Source organism: Giraffa tippelskirchi, chromosome 2 (assembly GCF_054371585.1).
Source record: "Giraffa tippelskirchi isolate mGirTip1 chromosome 2, T2T-mGirTip1v1.2.pri, whole genome shotgun sequence".
NCBI classification, from domain to species: Eukaryota; Metazoa; Chordata; class Mammalia; order Artiodactyla; family Giraffidae; genus Giraffa; species Giraffa tippelskirchi.
This window is the reverse complement of record NC_137276.1, coordinates 136,358,377-136,377,088: the sequence shown is the minus strand read 5'-3', so window position 1 is coordinate 136,377,088 and position 18,712 is coordinate 136,358,377. Positions and strand designations below refer to the sequence as shown.

The window sequence follows — 18,712 nt, the reverse complement described above, 5'->3', positions numbered from 1 at the left end:
CTGTAGTCCATGGGGTTGCAGAGAGTCAGATGTGACTGATAGCACACAATATTACTAATATTTATCAGCATTCAATAATTAGAAAATTATGTATAATTATATGTTTATGCTTTTACCTAGCACCTGAATTATTTAATAGATGTTTCAGAATTTAGGACTTGTCATTATTTGAAGTGACTGACCAAGTCTTATATATTTCATATAAACTTTCTTACTTTCTGCAAAGATACTCTTTGGATTTTGCTTACTTCAGTTTGTTATGAATCCTAAATAAAAATGTATATTAATGATTAGGTTGAGAGACAAAAAAAAAAGCCTCCAAACTATAGATTACTTCTTAGGTAGATTTTACTGTGTGATAAATTAAATAAATGAATTATAATGATTCAGTTTATAACTTTTTAAAATTTTTGTCATTTCCAAATGAAAAATAACATCTAGCTATATCTACTAGTAATGTATAAATTATTCCAAGTCCTCTCTGCTGTTGAAACCTTGGCTAGGATTTCAGGTGTTTTGACTGCAAAGTATTAAGTTGGGTAAACAGCAGAATAAAGCTTCTATTAGGTAGTCCCTACACCGATTCTTTGTTTATATGTTCAGATCACCTTAGGCCCCTGTCAGTATATTGGAACAGCAGTGGGCCTAAGTGATGCCTTTGGACCTGAAAGTATTCTGGCCTGGAGAATTTCATGGACACAGGAGCCTGGCAGGCTACAGTCCATGGGGAGGCAAAGAGTTGGACAGGACTGAGTGACTTTCACTTTCACTTTGGACACATAGACTCAGATATCTAGCAGCAAATGTGCTTTTGGCAGGAGACAACCAGATTCTGGTCAGTAGGTAAGAGGTTTATCCTTATACACACTACTATAAACCTAAGGAAGTACAGCATTTCTACTCTCTAATTTGATTCTTTTATATATTTTATCACAAGCCTGTCCCTTGACCTCCATGTTAGACAAGGCAGAGAAAGTTACTGATTATGGTTTGGCAATAGTTTTGCATCTTGGGTTTGGAGGTGCCCATAGAGCTTCTTTTCAAGAAAAGTCATAAAGGATCATATGTGACACAAAAGAACCTTTTTGGTCAAGCATAATCCATGAGTTTTTATGGTGGTACTATGTAGAGCTTGCAGCTTCCGTGAGCTCCGCAGTAATGAATCAGCTGCAATGCAGGAGACCACCTGCAAAGCAGGAAATGCAGGTTCCTTCTCTGGGTGGGATAGATCCCCTGGTGAAGGAAATGGCAACGCACTCCAGTATTCTCACCTGGAAAATCCAATGGACAAAGGAGCCTGGCAGTTACATTCCATGGGGTCACAAAGAGTCAGACACGAATTAGTGACTAACCCACCCACCACCATGTAGAGCTTACATAATATCAAGTATTATTAAATACATTATTCAACTCATAGAAAATGTTATTTATTTGTAACTATGCTTGTATATGGTAATCATCATTAAAATTGAGATATAAATACCACATAAGGCTTTTGAACCCATATAGTCATGATGAAGAAATAAAAAGTTTATTGAAGCAATAAAATCTTGTTTTCATCAACTTGATAGACTGAAAGATATCTCTTCATTTTTAGAAGAAAGACCATAAGAAATTAAACTTACTTTAGAATATTTTTAAAAAAAGAAACTTTCAATGAAAATTTGCAGTTAAATCAGGTTTGTTCCAGTTGCCTATTTCTTTTAAATTCATAATACTGTTAAGGTACTTGCTGTTTTAGAATGTGTCTACAGTATGTTGAAACACGTATTAAATTAATATGAATAACCCTATTTCTTTAAGGTTTTACTATATTTAGTTTAATAAGCTGAGTTTTAAAATTTATTTTAATTTATTTATAATTTAATTTATTAATTTATAATAATAAGCAAATTACTAGTTTATTTCAATAAGCTGAGTATTTTAACATTTTTCTGTATAATTTCTTTCAACTATGTTCTCTTGTTTGTCCCTAAACATGAAAGTCACACATTTCGTGATTATCAGAATGCTTTTCTGTATGAAAATGACATCCATCAACATCATGTATTCACCAAGGGAAAATCTGACCTCTTCCACCTTCACCTGAGTAACAACTCTTTTTTTTGTAAAGATAACTCAAAAGGTAACTTTTTTCATTTTTGCTTAATATTATTAACAATGAATGTTAGTAATTTAATAAAATCAATAGGTGTTTCAGGTTATATAAAGCTTTGCCTATTTTGCTGTTCATTTTAAACCCAGAAAATTTGATACTCATAACATTGGTTAAAAATACGTAATTTTCTATCAAATATTCTTTTTAGTTAATGGACAATGATATTTGTATTCAGAGAAAAAAAAACAGCCAATATAAAACTACTCTGAAAGTTATTATACCTGAGCTATCATTTAAAAGTTTACATGGTTGGGCTCTTAGGGACAGAAGTCTGACTGGCATGCTTTACTTTGTCCTCCCTTGCACTGTTTCTTTTCCTAAAGTATTTGAGTTTGATGTGAAGTTTCACGTAAGTTATAAAACCAAACCAATACAAATCATCTCTTTATATAGCTGCATTGTTATTACTAGTTGTACCCTGGGGATTTATAGATTAGAATACTGTGTACTAATGTCTGATTTTAATTTCCAGATGCTGAGATCATTTTAAAGACAGTCGTAGCAAAGTATCCTGGCCTGGGAGTCAGATTTTGTTTTCATTTCTGCCTTAAATCACTGTGTGACCTTGAACATATCACTTCCTTTCTTACCAAAACTAAAATATAGGAATTAGATGATTTATAATCTTCTTTTATCTATTTAGGATTTTATTTTATCTACATAGATTTTCAGAAAAACCAATGAATATTTCTTATGTGAAGAATTTGAGAGAGATCAGAGATCATAACTTAAAGTAACTCATAGTAAAACTGATGATTACCTTTTCACTGGGTAGCAGATGGTAGAGAACAGTGATTTAAGGTAATCCTGCTGATTTTAACATCTTTGGCTACTAAGCTTCTAAATCATATGACCATGAACTATATATATATGGGAATTTAGGCCTTTGCAGGGCTCCAAGTCTAGACCTTAAGCTATTTTTAACCTTCCTGGAGCACGGTGTTACAACTGTGTTTGGGAAAATGCTGAATACAAATGCCCATTAAGTATTACTTTAAAGATTCTTGATTTATTTAAAGAGACTTTATTTTTTAAAGCTGTTTCAGGTTCATAGGAAAATTTAGCAGGAAGTACAGAGTCCCCATGTACTCTCAGCCTCCACAAATTCATAGCTTCTTCCACTATCAGCATCCCAAAACGGAGTAGTACATTTGTTATGTATCATTTTTACTGAGAGTCCCCAGGTTACGTTAAGGTTCTCTCTTGGTGTTGTACATTCTGTGGGTTTGGACAAATGTATAATGACTTGTAACCAACATTATAGAATCATACAAAATTTTTCCACTGCCATAAAAATCCTCTGTGCTCTGCCTTTTCACACAACACTCCTTCCTAACCCTTGGCAACCACAGATCTCTTTACTCTCCAGTTTTGCCTTTTCCAGATGGTTATAGCTGAAATCATACAACAGTCTTTTCACATTGACTTCTTTTACTTAATAAAATGCATTTAAAGGGGTCCCTATGTGTTTTTGTGGCTTGATGGCTCACTTATTTTTATTGCTGAATAGTATTGCATTGTCTGGATGTACCACAGCTTATTTATATGTTAACTTATTAAAGGACATCTTGGTTGTGTTCAAGTTTTGGCGGTTATGAATAAAGCTGCTATAAAAATCCATATGTGAGTTTTTGTTTGGACATAAGTTTTTAACTCATTCAGGTAAATACCAGGGAGCACAGTTGTTGGATCATGTGGTAAGAAATATGTTTAATTTTGTAGGAAACCCCAAACTGTCTTTCAAATTGACTTTACCACTTTTCATTACCACCAACAATTAATGAGTCTTACTGTTCTTCACATTCTTGCCAGGATTTGGAATGGTCAGAGTTTTGGAGTTTTGTGATCCTAATAATTGTATTGTTGTTTTCGGTCTGTCTGCCCTCTGATGGAGAAGGATAAGAGGCTTATGGAAGCTACCAGATAGGAGAGACTGACTGAGGGGGAAACTGCATCTTGTTCTGATGGGCAGGGCGATGCTCAGTTCAGTTGCTCAGTCATGTCTGACTCTTTGCGACCCCATGGACTGCAGCACTCCAGGCCTCCCTGTCCATCAACAACTCCCGGACTTCACTCAAACTCATGTCCATTGAGTCGGTGATGCCATCCAACCTCTAAGCCTCTGTGGTCCCCTTCTCCTCATGACTTCATATCTTTCCAGATTCAGGGTCTTTTCAAATGAGTCAGTTCTTCGCATCAGGTGGCCAAAGTATTGAAGTTTCAGCTTCAGCATCAGTCCTTCCAATGAATATTCAGCACTGATTTCCTTTAGGATGGACTGGTTGGACCTCCTTGCAGTCCAAGGGACTCTCAAGAGTCTTCTCCAACACCACAGTTCAAAAGCATCAATTCTTCAGCTCTCAGCTTTCTTTATACTCCAACTATCATATCCACACATGACTACCGGGAAAACCATAGCTTTGACTAGATAGATCTTTGTTGGCAAAGTAATGTCTCTGCTTTTTAATATGCTTTCTAGGTTGGTCATAACTTTTCTTCCAGGAGTAAGTGTCTTTTAATGTTTTGGGAGCCCCCCAAAATAAAGTCTGTCACTGTTTCCACTGATTCCCCATCTATCTGCCATGAAGTGATGGGACCAGATGCCATGATCTTAGTTTTCTGAACGTTGAGCTTTAAGCCAACTTTTTAACTCTCCTCTTTCAATTTCATCAAGAGGCTCTTCAGTTCTTCTTCATTTTCTGCTATAAGGGTGGTGTCATCTGCATATCTGAGGTTATTGATATTTCTCCCAGCAATCTTGATTACAGCTTCTGCTTCATCCAGCCCAGCATTTCTCATGATGTACTCTGCATATAAGTTAAATAAGCAGGGTGCCAATATATAGCCTTGTCGTACTCTTTTCCCTTCTTGGAACCAGTCTGTTGTTGCATGTCCAGTTCTAACTGTTGCTTCCTGACCTGCATACAGATTTCTCAAGAGACAAGTCACATGGTCTGGTATTCCCATCTCTTTCAGAATTTTCCACAGTTTATTGTGATCCACACAGTCAAAGGCTTTGGCATAGTCAATAAAGCAGAAATAGATATTTTTCTGGAACTCTTTTGCTTTCTTGATGATCCAACGGATGTTGACAATTTGATCTTTGGTTCCTCTGCCTTTTCTAAATCCAACTTGAACATCTGGAAGTTCACGGCTCATGTATTGTTGAAGCCTGGCTTGGAGAATTTTGAGCATTACTTTACTAGCGTGTGAGATGAGTGCAATTGTGCAGTAGTTTGAGCATTCTTTGGCATTGCCTTTCTTTGGGATTGGAGTGACCCTGTGGACACTGCTGAGTTTTCCAAATTTGCTGGCACATTGAGTGCAGCACTTTCACAGCATCATCTTTTAGGATTTGAAATAGCTCAACTGGAATTCCATCATCTCCACTTGCTTTGTTCATAGTGGTGCTTCCTAAGGCCCACTTGACTTCACATTCCAGATGTCTGGCTTTAGGTGAGTGAGATGACACCATCCTTATGGCAGAAATTAAAGAAGAACTAAAGAGCCTCTTGACGAAAGTGAAAGAGGAGATTGAAAAAGTTGGCTTAAAAGTCAACATTCAGAAAACTAAGATCATGGCATCTGGTCCCATCACATCATGGCAAACAGATGAGGAAACAGTGGAAACAGTGACAGACTTTATTTTCTTGGGCTCCAAAATCACTGAAGATGGTGACTGCAGCGATGAAGTTAAAAGACGCTTACTCTTGGAAGAAAAGTTATGGCCAACCTAGACAGCATATTAAAAAGTAGAGACATTACTTTGCCAACAATGGTCCATCTAGTCAAAGCTATATTTTTCCAGTAGTCATGTATGAATGTGAGAGTTGGACTATAAAGAAAGCTGAGAGCTGAAGAATTGGTGCTTGTGAACTGTGGTGTTGGAGAAGACTCTTGAGAATCCCTTGGACTCCAACGAGGTCCAACCAGCCCATCCTAAAGGAAATCAGTCCTGAATATTCATTGGAACGGCTAATGCTAAAGCTGAAACTTCAATACTTTGGCCACCTGATGTGAAGAACTGACTCATTTGAAAAGACCGTGATGCCGGGAAAGATTGAAGGCAGGAGGATAAGGGGATGACAGAGGATGAGATGGTTGGATGGCATCACCGAACTGTTGGACATGAATTTGGGTAAACTGTGGGAGTTGTTGATGGACAGGGAGGCCTGGAGTGCTGCAGTCCATGGCGTCGCAAAGAGTTGGACACGACTGAGCCACTGAACAGAACTGAACTGAATAACTGTGTAGTGGTATCTCATTTTAATTTGAAATTCTCTAGTGACATATATTGTTGAACATCTTTTCATATGCTTATTTGCCAAATATGTCATCTTGGGTGTGTTGTCTTTTAAGGTCTTTGGCCCATTTTTTAATCAGGTTGTCTATTTTGTTACTTTGAAATTTTAGAGTTCTTTTGCATATTTTAGATTGCAGTATTTTATGTATGTGTTTTAGAAAAATTTTCTCCAAATATGTGGATTATCTCCTCACTCTCATAGCAGTATCTTTCATAGAACAGAAAATTTTCGTTTTAATGAAGTTGAGCTTACCAGTTATTTCTTTCATGCACCCTGTCTTTTGTGTTGTATCTTAAAATGTCATTAGAATAACCAAGATCATCTGAATTTTCCTCTGCCTTCTAGGAGTTTTATAGTTTTGCATTCTACATTTAGTTTTATCATTTCTTTGCATTAACTTTTGTGAAAAGTATGGTCTGTATCCAGATTTATTTTGGGACACATGCATATTCACAGGTTCCAACACCACCTGTTGGAAAGACTATCTTTTCTCCATTGTATTGCCTTTACTCTTTTGTTAAAGATCAGTTGATTATATTTATGTGGGTCTATTTATGGATTCTCCATTCTGTTCCATTGATCTGTTTTTATACTTTTGCTCATACCACTTTGTCTTGATTACTGTGTTGTTCATTTGCTAACCTGTGTCTGACTCTTTTGTAACCCCATGGACTGTAGCCTGCCAGGCTCCTCTGTCCATGGGATTTCCCAGGCAAGAATACTTTAGTGGGTTGCCATTTCCTTTCCGGAGGATCATCCTGACCCAGATATCAAACCTGCATCTCCTGCAGTGGCAGGCAGATTCTTTACCACTGAGTCACTAGGGAAGCCCCCTGCTTACTATAACTGTATGGTAATTTTCTAAGTTTTGTAGTGTCAGTCCTCTGACTTTGTTCTTTTCCTCCTTTTTTTTTAAATTAGTTTATTTTCTATTTCTTAACTTTACAATATTGTATTTGTTTTGCCATACATTGACATGAATCCACCATGGGTGTACATGTTTTCCCCCTCCAGAACCCCCTTTCCACCTCCCTCCCCATCCCATCCCTCCAGGTCATCCTGGTGCACCAGCCCCGAGCACCCTGTATCATGCATTGAACCTGGACTGGCAATTCGTTTCACATAGGATAATTTACATGCTTCCATGCCATTTTCCCATATCATCCCGCCCTCGCCCTCTCCCATAGAGGCCATAATACTGTTCTTTCCATCTGTGTCTCCTTTGATGTCTTGCATACAGGGTTATCTTTACCGATTGACCATATAAATACCATATGTATGTGCTAGTATACTGTATTGGTGTTTTTCTTTCTGGCTTACTTCACTCTGTATAATAGGCTCCAGTTTCATCCACCTCATTAGAACTGATTCGAATTTTGTTGCCTATTCTGGGTCTTTTGCCTCTGCATATAAACAGTAAAACCAATTTGTCAATATATACAAAATAGCTTGCTGAGACTTTGATTGGGATTACATTGAATTTGTAGATGAAATTGGGAAGAACTGACATCTTGACAAATTGAGTCTTCTTATCTATGAATGTGAACTAGTGTGAAATAAACACTTATTTAGTTTTTTTTATTTCTTTCATCCAGTTTTCCTTATATAGGTCTTGTTTGTGGGTTGTTTTTTTTTTTTTTTAGATTTATACCGGAGTATTTCAATTTCATGTGCTAATATAAATGGTACTGTGTTACTAATTTTTAATTTCACTTGTTCATGTTAGTGTGTAGGAAAGCAAATGACTTTTGTAAGCTCAACTTGTATCCTCAACCTTGCAATAAGCACTTATTAATTCCAGGAGTTTTTTGTTGTTGTTGTTAGTTCTTTTGGATTTTGTACCTAGACATTCTTGTAATCTGTGAACAAAATCGGGTTTATTTCTTCCTTTTCAGTCTGCATACCTTTTACTTCCTTTTCTTATCTTATTGCATTAGCTGTGACTTCCAGTACATTGTTAAAAAGGAGTGGTAAGAATGGACATCTTTGTCTTGTTCCTGATATTTAAGATAAAGCTTTTAGTTTCTTATTATTAAATATTTTGTTAACTGTAGTTTTTTGGTCAGTAGTCTTTATTAAGTTGAGAAAGTTTCCCTTTATTTCGCTGAGGATTTTTGTCATGAATGAGTGTTGAATTTTGTTGAATGCTTTTTCTGCATCTGTTGATATGATCCTCCAATTTTTCTTCTTTAGCCTCTTGATATGACAGATTAGAAAAATTGATTTTTGAATGTTGAACTCAGACAACTATTTTTTATGATTTAACAGGGCTTCCAATGAATAAACTAAATTAAATCATATCTGTACTTTCTACATCACATATTATGCATTATTAAAAGGTTGTGTTCTCACTTTTTCAGCAGCAATAAATCCTAATAATGGAATTTTACAATCTAGCAAAAATACTGTAGAGGTTAGTTGTAGACATTTACACTTAGGAAATGACATCTGCTTCCACAAAAAACAAAACAACAACAACAACAATAACAAACAAAAAAACAAAAAAAAACTAGATTCAGATAATTTATTTTCAAGCTTATTAGGAAAGTACAGCATTTTCATAAAAGTTTTATTACTTTGAATAGCTTTCATAAAGGTTTTCTTAAAATATTTTTCTGATATACAACTTATTACATTTCTCACAGTACTTATGCAATTTAGAGGTGATAACTGAAAATGGAAGTTCTAAATAGTATGTGTAATTGCTGAGTTATATAAACATTTGATTGCAGCAATGGACTGTAGACAGAGTTTATATCATGGAAGACTATTTTAGTTTATAGCTTCTACTATTTTATACAGTCTATTTATACAGAAAAGATATGCATATTGGAAAGAGAACATGAGCTAATCAGATGAAGCTATATTTAGTTTGGATAAATATGTGTATGTGGTAATGAAAGCACTATGGTGTAAAATATTTTTTAAGAATTTTATTCTTAAGAAAATCTAGACCAAACTTTCATAATCCTAGTTTCACATTATAATCACCTGGAGAGCTTGGTAGGGGAGAGGGGGAAAGAAAGAAACAAAAAAAAAAAACTTGATTCCCACAGTCAGTGTTTGATTTAATTGGTTTGGGGTCAGGCCCATACACTGACAGTTTTAAAGAGTAACTTCAGATGATTCCATTGTGCATCCAGGTTGAAAACCAGTGATCTACCCCAAGTGATTTATTTAAAGCAGACATAATGAGGTGGGTGATTAATATATTCTAGCTCATTTTGTAGCTTTCCAGAGGCAGGTGTCTCAGCTTAAACATTTTCTGTGCCCCTAACTGCTGCAGTTCTTTCATCTGGCAGACTTCCCATGGCCCTCTCCTCATCACTTGTTATGCTAAGCCAAAGAGGTAAATGTGGAAAGTAAGGTTTTCTCTGCATTATTTCTCATAAATTACTGATATAAAACTTGAGTGAGAGAGAGGGTAGAAAAGTAGAAATTGAACCTCAGGCTGAAATGGAAACTTGTGTCAATTTCAAGATTGCATCACAAAATAAAATCTTGTCTCCCTCCATTAGTCTAAATCATTTAAGTTTGAATGTATAGGTAAATTACAATTGTCGTTTATGAACATAAGCTATATAAAAGTCTTTAAAACTGACAACTCAGTAAAGAAAATTGATTTTAAAAATAGTGTTTAATGACAAACACTTATACCACAGAACTTTTGGTGAATGAACAGTTTAATCCGTTTATTTATTTATGTTTATTTACTTAACTTTTGTAAATATGTGTTTTCAACAACAGGAACTTCACATGCAGATTTTGATACCTTTGTGGATCCTGACGCATTCTCTCCTGCTATTGAAAAATTAGAGGAAAACAGCTTTTTTGAGAGAAATTTGAAAGAGGAAAGCATAGATATAGAAAGTAATAAAAAGCATGACAATTCCCACATACCACTTGAGAGCAAGGATTCTTTGCCAAGTACAGATTTAGAAAAACCCTGCACTAAGGAGAAATTATCTCAAGACGACAAGAAATCCTTGGAATTCAGCTACCTGCATGACAGGCCAAACTTTGAAGATTCTAAAACTACAGAGTCACCACTGGTAAATATCTACTATCTTTATTGTATTAAAATTTTATAATTATCATCATAAAAATTTTATATTGACACAGTATATTCTTAAATGTTACTGCCTATTGAATTTAAAATGTACAACCTTATAGCCGAAGAGTAACTTGTATGGGAAAGAATGTAAATGATTTACAGAAGAACTTCTGATATGGTAAATGCCATTATAACAAATGATTTTCTATGACAAATAATTTAAGGCCCACCTCATGCACCATGGTAAGAGTGCTGTTACTTTTCTAAATGAAATTCATTATTATGAATAATTTAGTATAATAAATCCTTTCTAGCTTTCTACTCTATAGTCACTGGTTAAGATGAAAAAATAAATTGCAGTTTTGTAGATAAAACCAGTTTTGTGGCTTAATGTAAACATAACATTTAAAAAGTAATTCTTCAGGAATATAGCAATAAAGAAATAGGGTATGGTTTTGTTTCTTCTTAGAGGAAAACGATAAAGTAGCTCATTATAGCATTACTGCCAAATTTAAAAACTATATTTGAATTTCTGTTCTATGTACTAAAATTTTAAGTGATTATAATTATTAATAATAAGTTATTTAGAAATTGGACAAATTAAATGTTAAATTCTTTGGAAATTGGGCAAGTCAAATATTTTAACAAGATTTTAAAGTCATTTGCAATGAATCGCCATGGTACCTAAACTGAAGATAGGACCAAAGATTTACAGAATGAGTATTGAGCTGCTGCTACTTCTGCTCAGGGGATTGAATTTCTATACCTACTTAGTGATAGGCCTTGTTCCTTTTCAAAGTGAGAAATTAGAACTGAGACCTCTGCAGAAACCTTAGATCCCTAAAAGTCTGCTCTGTCTCTGAAGGAATACACAAGGAGTCATACTCACAGGTGCAGGATGAAAGGAAACTACTTTCTGCAGGGGATCAGGCCTAAGTCAATAAATGTCTTATCTGAAAAATGGAAATCTTGGGCTTTCATCTAGGCTTGGTTTAGATTTTGACGATACAATTCTTACTTGGAATCTGCAAGTTCCAAGTAAGAAATGTTGGAATCTGCAACACTAATGTTGACCTGTGTCTACTGATGCCCTGATATATCTGGCAAAAGTAAACCCCAGCCCCTCGTAGAAAGACATTCCCACAATTTAGCCAATAATCAGTTCAGTTCAGTCACTCAGTCATGTCCAACTCATTGCGACCCCATGAATCGCAGCACGCCAGGCTTCCCTGTCCATCACCAACTCCCGGAGTCTACCCAAACCCATGTCCATCGAGTTGGTGATGCCATTCCACCATCTCATCCTCTGTCGTCCCCTTCTCCTCCTGCCCCCAATCCTTCCCCAAATTAGGGTCTTTTCCAATGAGTCAACTCTCCGCATGAGGTGGCCAAAGTATTGGAGTTTCAGCTTCAACATCAGTCCTTCCAATGAACACCCAGGGCTGATCTCTTTTAGGATGGATTGATTGGATCTCCTTGCAGTCCAAGGGACTCTCAAGAGTCTTCTCCTCCAACACCACAGTTCAAAAGCATCAATTCTTCGGTGCTCAGCTTTCTTCACTGTCCAACTCTCACATCCATACATGACCACTGGAAAAACCATAGCCTTGACTAGACGGACCTTTGTTGGCAAAGTAATGTCTCTGCTTTTAAATATGCCATCTAGGTTGGTCATAACCTTCCTTCCAAAGAGAAAGTGTCTTTTAATTTCATGGCTGCAATCACCATCAGCAGTGATTTTGGAGCCCCCCAAAATAAAGTCTGACACTATTTCCACTGTTTCCCCATCTATTTCCCATGAAGTGATGGGACCAGATGCCATGATCTTAGTTTTCTGAATGTTGAGCTTTAAGCCAACTTTTTCACTCTCCTCTTTCACTTTCATCAAGAGGCTCTTTAGTTCTTCACTTTCTGCCATAAGGGTGGTGTCATCCGCATATCTGAGGTTATTGATATTTAGCCAATAATAGATTCTCCCAAATCAACCTCCACTTCAGCTGAACTTCTCCCCTTTCCAACAAAGAAAACAATTGATCATGGAATGAATTTCAGCAAATAAAACAAACAAGAGCTCTGATTTTCCAGTTTCCAAAGGGCATCTTGCTTAGAGCTAAGTGACACACACCCCGTGTGCTGTGTTATCCAGAGGAATTCTGGATACACTCAGATGTAATTAATTACAGTCAAACACTTACATTGTAATAGTGTATGTCAACTTCAACACAATAATACAATTAATTCATTGAAGGCAAAAGGAGAAGGGAGGTGGCAGAGGATAAGATGGTTAGATAACATCCCTGACTCAACGGACATGAATTTGAGCAGATGCCTGGAGATGGTGAAGGGCAGGGAGGCCTGGCATGCTGCAGTCCATGGGGTCACAAAGAGTCAAACACTACTTAGCGACTGAACAACAACAGCAATTAATGTTACATATAAAGTCTAACATATATATTGTAGTATAGATACCTGAAGCAAGTCTTTTAAATTACTAATATTGTGTGATAAAGTTACATTATGTGCTGTACACATCTATATAAAACATTTCATTATTAAAATTGAAATGTTAAAAAAACTACTAATAATTTTGATCCCTTATACTACTATTGTAAAAAGAAATGTAGTAAATGATTGCCTCATAGAGCACAGAGCTTTACACTTAGTTGTAGAATATACTTTCCTTTCATCCCAAATGACTACACATGAACTTTTTACTTTCCTCCCGCCCTAGTAGAAACCATTCCCTGAGCAGAAACTGTTTAGAAATCTGCTGTGATCCCGTAGAAAATTCATTAGTGGGCAGTAGGGGCAGATTTTAGCAGTGGCATTCCTTCAAACAGAGTTTGAGACAGTACATTTTGCACTTCAGTCTCCAGAAATTGAGCTCTTCATAAAGGTATGGAGTTGTAGTTAGTTGTAGAGCAGCAGCAGTGAGGTGGAGGCACGTGCAAGGAAGAACGTGAACTAGTCAGGGCCTCTTGGTTTTAAATGTGGAAATATCAGTTGTTAACTAGATGAGATTGGGCAAACAAACAAATTCACTTTCATTGTTCTCTGTTAACCTAAGCTTTAAAAAAAATTCCATATTTTCAAATGTCTGATCCAGATATGAGCTCCACCAGAAGGGCCTCTGTGGATTGGTGATCGGTGTCTGGGAGAGCCGGTGAAGATGTCATGAGTAGGGACTTGGACTTGCCTTTGAAGGAAGTGCTTTATTGGTCACTAGCTTCAATTTGTAATGGTTTATCATTTATATGACTTATCCATTTGAATGGAGTTATAATAATTTTAATTGTGTGATTAGCACCTTGAAACAGACTGCATTTGGGCATTATTTAGATACATTAGGAAACTGTTAAATACTGATGGCCACTCTAATGGTATTTTAAGCCATCTAGAGCTCTCACTCGGAGAAGGCAATGGCACCCCACTCCAGTACTCTTGCTTGGAAAATCCCATGGACGGAGGAGCCTGGTGGACTACAGTCCATGGGGTCGCTAAGAGTCGGACATGACTGAGCGACTTCCCTTTCATTTTCCCTTTCATGCACTGGAGAAGGAAATGGCAACCCACTCCAGTGTTCTTGCCTGGAGAATCCCAGGGACGGCAGAGCCTGGTGGGCTGCTGTCTATGGGGTCGCACAGAGTCGGACACGACTGAAGTGACTTAGCAGCAGCAGCAGCAGCAGCAGCAGCAGCAGAGCTCTCACTGGGCTTCCCCAGTTGCTCAGTGGTGGAGTCCACCTGCAATACAGGAGATGCAGGAACGCAGGTTCAATTCCTGGATCTGGAAGATCCTCTGGAGGAGGCTGTGGCAACCCACTCCAATATTCTTGCTGGGAAAATCCCACGGGCAGAGGAGCCCTGCAGGCTACAGTCTGTGGGATCGCAAAGCATAGGACACAGCTTAGTAACTGAACACAGCACAGCGGCACAGCCTTCTCACCGGTGCATCTCTAATGGTTTCTACCAGACTCATGTACTTTATAAGTCTCGTTTATATTCTTCCCTAGGATGAAAGCATCTCAAAATAAGAGTTCACACAGTGATAAGGGAAGCCTAGGCTTCAAATCAGCGAGGTCTATGTACAGAATCTAGGTCTGCTGGTTTTTAGCTGTATAAACTTCACAAATTACTTAGCTCTCTCTTGGCTCAGTTTCCCCTTGTATATTTTCTTCATAGTGATTGTTTTGTTAACTTGGATTTTCTCTGTGACCAAGATCAGATCAGATTTGTTTCCATCTGGTATTTTGCTTTCATCTTTGAATTTATTTTACATATAGTCAAAAACACTAGTCAAAAGCATAGCATATGAGAAAGACTCTATTTTCCAGAGTAATTTATGTGCAAAGACACTGAGGGAAGAAAATAAGGAAAGAAAAGAGAAAACTTAATATTTTTTTAGGTCATCACCATAATTGTGGTTTATGCATTTTTCCAAACTTACTCTGTATAAATGTGTAACAGTTTATGTTTCCACAACTAGAACCTAAACTTGATGTGGGCATAATCCATGCTAAAAACATAGTAGGTGCTCAATGAATGAATTGCTACTTTCTGTGGATAAGATAAAATAAATTTAATTTTGTTGAATATTTTGTTTCCTAGTTGTTACAAGAAATAGCCCTCAGGAGTAAGCCCATAACTGAACAATATCAAGGACTTGAAAGATTCTTTGTTTCTGATAAAAATGAAAGACTCAACTTTCTTCCTTCTCATAGCTTAGAATGCAGCTCCTCCAATACTAGGATTACAATTGCAGGTAAATTCAGACATAAAATCAGATGGCCTGTGGACCAAGCTAACAACTTTCTGACACGTTTTAAAAAACAGTTTGTCAACATCTTAGGCAATACTGAGTAATGCTGTTTACCGAATGAAATTGTTTTCTTCTTTTCTAGCTGGAATTGTTAACCCTATGAGAGTTACCAAATATTAATATTTATATTTAAGGCAACTGTCAGAAAACATGGCTATAATGAGACTGAGAGAGATTATTTTTAGATATTAGAAGTGTGACCCATAATCAACTAATAGTACATCTTCAAATCACTTGATTAACTGTTAAGTGTTACAATTCTTAGATGCCATCTTAAAAGCAAATCTTAAAATCTTAGGATTGTGGAAATTCACAGACATAGCCGTCATTTCTTTTTAAACTCAGGTCTTGGTATCAACTGTATTCTTAGATTTCTTATGTATTCAAATGTATTTTTCACATGCATACTATTATATTTTATGTTATATTGCATGTGTATTTTTAAAAATATATATTTCTGTTCACACTTGTATGTGTGTATTTGTGTGTGCAACCTCCTTGCAGTTTATAATTCATTCCTTTTATTGTATAATTATGAGATTTTTTTCTTCCATAATATACACCTCACTGTCATAAATGTTTTCTCTTTAGCTAAATATTATCCAGTAAGACAATACATGTAATGAATCAACAACGTGAATGTCTCCTCTTTTTCAACTTTATGTCATTTTACCATTTTAGGAGACAGAGAATGGATCCCAGACCATAGTGTAAGTTCACATGCTGATAACACAGTTGCCTCGGGTGTTCTGAAGTTTGCCCAGAAATTATCAGCAAGGAGAACACAGCGAAAGACTGGTAGGATTGACTGTAAGGCTGCCGTGCCATATTGAAGCTCAGTGTGTTTATTAGTTTATCTCTTAGTACTTTACTGCTGCTGCTTAGTCGCTTCAGTCATGTCCGACTCTGTGCAACCCCATAGACTGCAGCCCACCAGGCTCTGCTGTCCCTAGGATTCTCCAGGCAAGAATGCTGGAGTGGGTTGCCATTTCCTTCACCAGCGCATGAAAAGGAAAAGTGAAAGTGAAGTCACTCAGTCATGTCTGACTCTTAGCGACCCCGTGGACTGCAGCCTACCAGGCTCCTCCGTCCATGGGATTTTCCAAGCAAGAGTACTGGAGTGGGGTGCCATTGCCTTCTCCGTTACTAGGCACCTAAAAATTCATTTTTCCAGTTATTTAATTTAAACTTATTCATTTAAACTGTTCTGGTCTTTTCTTCCAAAGCCAAAAAACCAAGAATAGTCATTACTCTTCTCAAAAACATAAATTTTACAGTCTTAGCTATTTTCTTGCACAGTGTACTAGAGAATGATATTTTTAAAATGTAGCTCAGGATAAGGCATATATATTTTGAACAACCCTTATAAAATACACACTGAGTTTCATTACACTTTCAGGAAACAGTATATTTATACTAGATTTTGTATCCTCCTCTACTTGATTCATATTATGATCACACAAAGCCATGAGACTGCTGTTTGCTGCTGTGGTTAAGACACTGCTGGTTTAAATCTAATGCTTAATGTGTTGGCCCTGGAATCTTGATTTCAGTTTATTAAATCTATTTTCTAGCCAACATAATTTTGATATTTTCTATATGATAACGCTTTTGACATATTGAATGCTCTTTGCAGTATTTTTCTAGTAAGTACATGCAGAGTTTGACATCATTAAAATCAGTAGCGTTACTGGTTATTATTGTTATCTGAAAGGACCTGATAAAGTAGGTTTGCTGTGTGCTCAATTTCATATAAAGTTGCAGTTGAGGACTGATGAATTAAGACAATTCAACGCACATGGTGAGTATGACGACACTGTGCTGGGTCCTGGCGAAAAGAGTTGCCTGAGTCATGTTCCTTGATCTTGGGAGCTCATGATTCAGGAGAAAACATTTGACAGAAGGGACTGTTTGACTTCATCTAAAGGCCAACTTCAAGTCAGAAATTTAATTACATACGATTTGTCCATATATGTAAGATTTATATGTCTCTCTTGCCTTAAATCCTATGATTAAAACAACTTGGCCAGCTTAGATTCTTTCCATATGCAATTATGTTGAGAAACTGTCAGATTTTAATAGATTTTTTTTTTTTTTAGTGGAAAATCCATTCATGTATGATAAATGTTTTTTGGCTCTATAATTAGATATCTCATATCAAAGGCTGGGGCAGCTTTGAAAATTCTGGCTGCTTCCTTCTGAGGCAGTCAAAGGAACTTTTTAAAGTCACCATAGATTGATAAAAACAAATTCTCATGTATATCATGAGAATTTGTTACTGGGACAAATCTTTATAAGTAAGTAGCCAATGCCTTGAAGTATCCATTTGCTGTGATCTGTTGAAATCAATAATTTGCTGTAAAAAACATTTGAAGGAGCACCTACTTGAGGCATGGTGATATAAACTAAGCCACCTTTCCAGAAGCCTGAGAGCTTAGAGTCCAGTTCAGAGGCTCTCAAGTGTCAGTGTGAGTATGTAATCACCTGGGAAACTGCTGTGGCATTCCTAGATCTCACCGTTAGCAATTTTGGTTCATTAAGCTGAGATAAGGTTCAGGGATTTGCATTTATTTTATCAATGATTTCACTTCATGCCGATGTATATAGTCCAAAAATCATACTTTGAGAAAACTGCTGTATAGATATGTTGTTGTTGTTCAGTCACTATGTCGTGTCTGACTCTTTGCCACCCCACAATCTGTAGCACACCAGGCTTCCCTGTCCTTCACTATCTCCCAGAGTTTGCTCAAACTCATGTCCATTGAGTCAGTGATGCTATCCAACCATCTCATCCTCTGTTGCCCCCTTCTCTTCTTGTCTTCAGTCCTTCCCAGCATCTGAATCTTTTCCATTGAGTCTGCTCTTCACATTGGGTGGCCAAAGCATTGGAGCTTCAGCTTCAGCATCAGTCCTTCCAATGAATATTCAGGACTGATTTCCTTTAGGATTGACTGGTTGGATCTCCTTGCAGTCCAAGGGACTCTCGAGTCTTCTCCAGCACCAGAATTTGAAAGCATCAATTCTTTGGCACTCAGCCTTCTTTATGGTCCAACTCTCACATCTACACTTGACTACTGGAAAAACCACAGTCTTGTAAATACGTAAATTATACCATATGTAATAAAATGTCTATAAAAAACATAACATGTTTCTGGAGACTGATAGATAGCTAATAATAGTACATATGATCACTTATAATAGACGTAGATGCATGTGCAATTTTTTAGGAATGGAAATGGTAAAATAATTGCTTTGCCATTGAAACCTATCTGTATGCAAGATTTTAGATGGTAGATGAGATTTCAGCCAAATCTTAAAGAATTGTTAAGACTTCCCAGTTAGAGGTAGAAGGAGAATAACTACAGAGATAGTGACCTG

At 36.7% G+C, this 18,712-nt stretch overlaps 1 protein-coding gene across 33 annotated transcripts in view; it reads left to right on the top strand.

The window, feature by feature from the left end:
* The window catches only part of ZBBX (zinc finger B-box domain containing), a 116,380-nt gene that overhangs the window by 85,104 nt on the left and 12,564 nt on the right, over window positions 1-18,712 (top strand). For 27 of the 33 annotated variants that reach the window (XM_081532476.1, XM_081532515.1, XM_081532534.1 and 24 more), the window contains 4 exons: window positions 1,986-2,125; window positions 10,210-10,514; window positions 15,124-15,277; window positions 16,016-16,132. In XM_081532476.1, the coding sequence (XP_081388602.1) occupies window positions 1,986-2,125; window positions 10,210-10,514; window positions 15,124-15,277; window positions 16,016-16,132 (716 nt within the window). Of the gene's footprint in view, window positions 1-1,985; window positions 2,126-10,209; window positions 10,515-15,123; window positions 15,278-16,015; window positions 16,145-18,712 lie in introns of all 33 variants that reach the window. The other 6 variants (XM_081532456.1, XM_081532448.1, XM_081532683.1 and 3 more) reach the window with 1 other exon arrangement.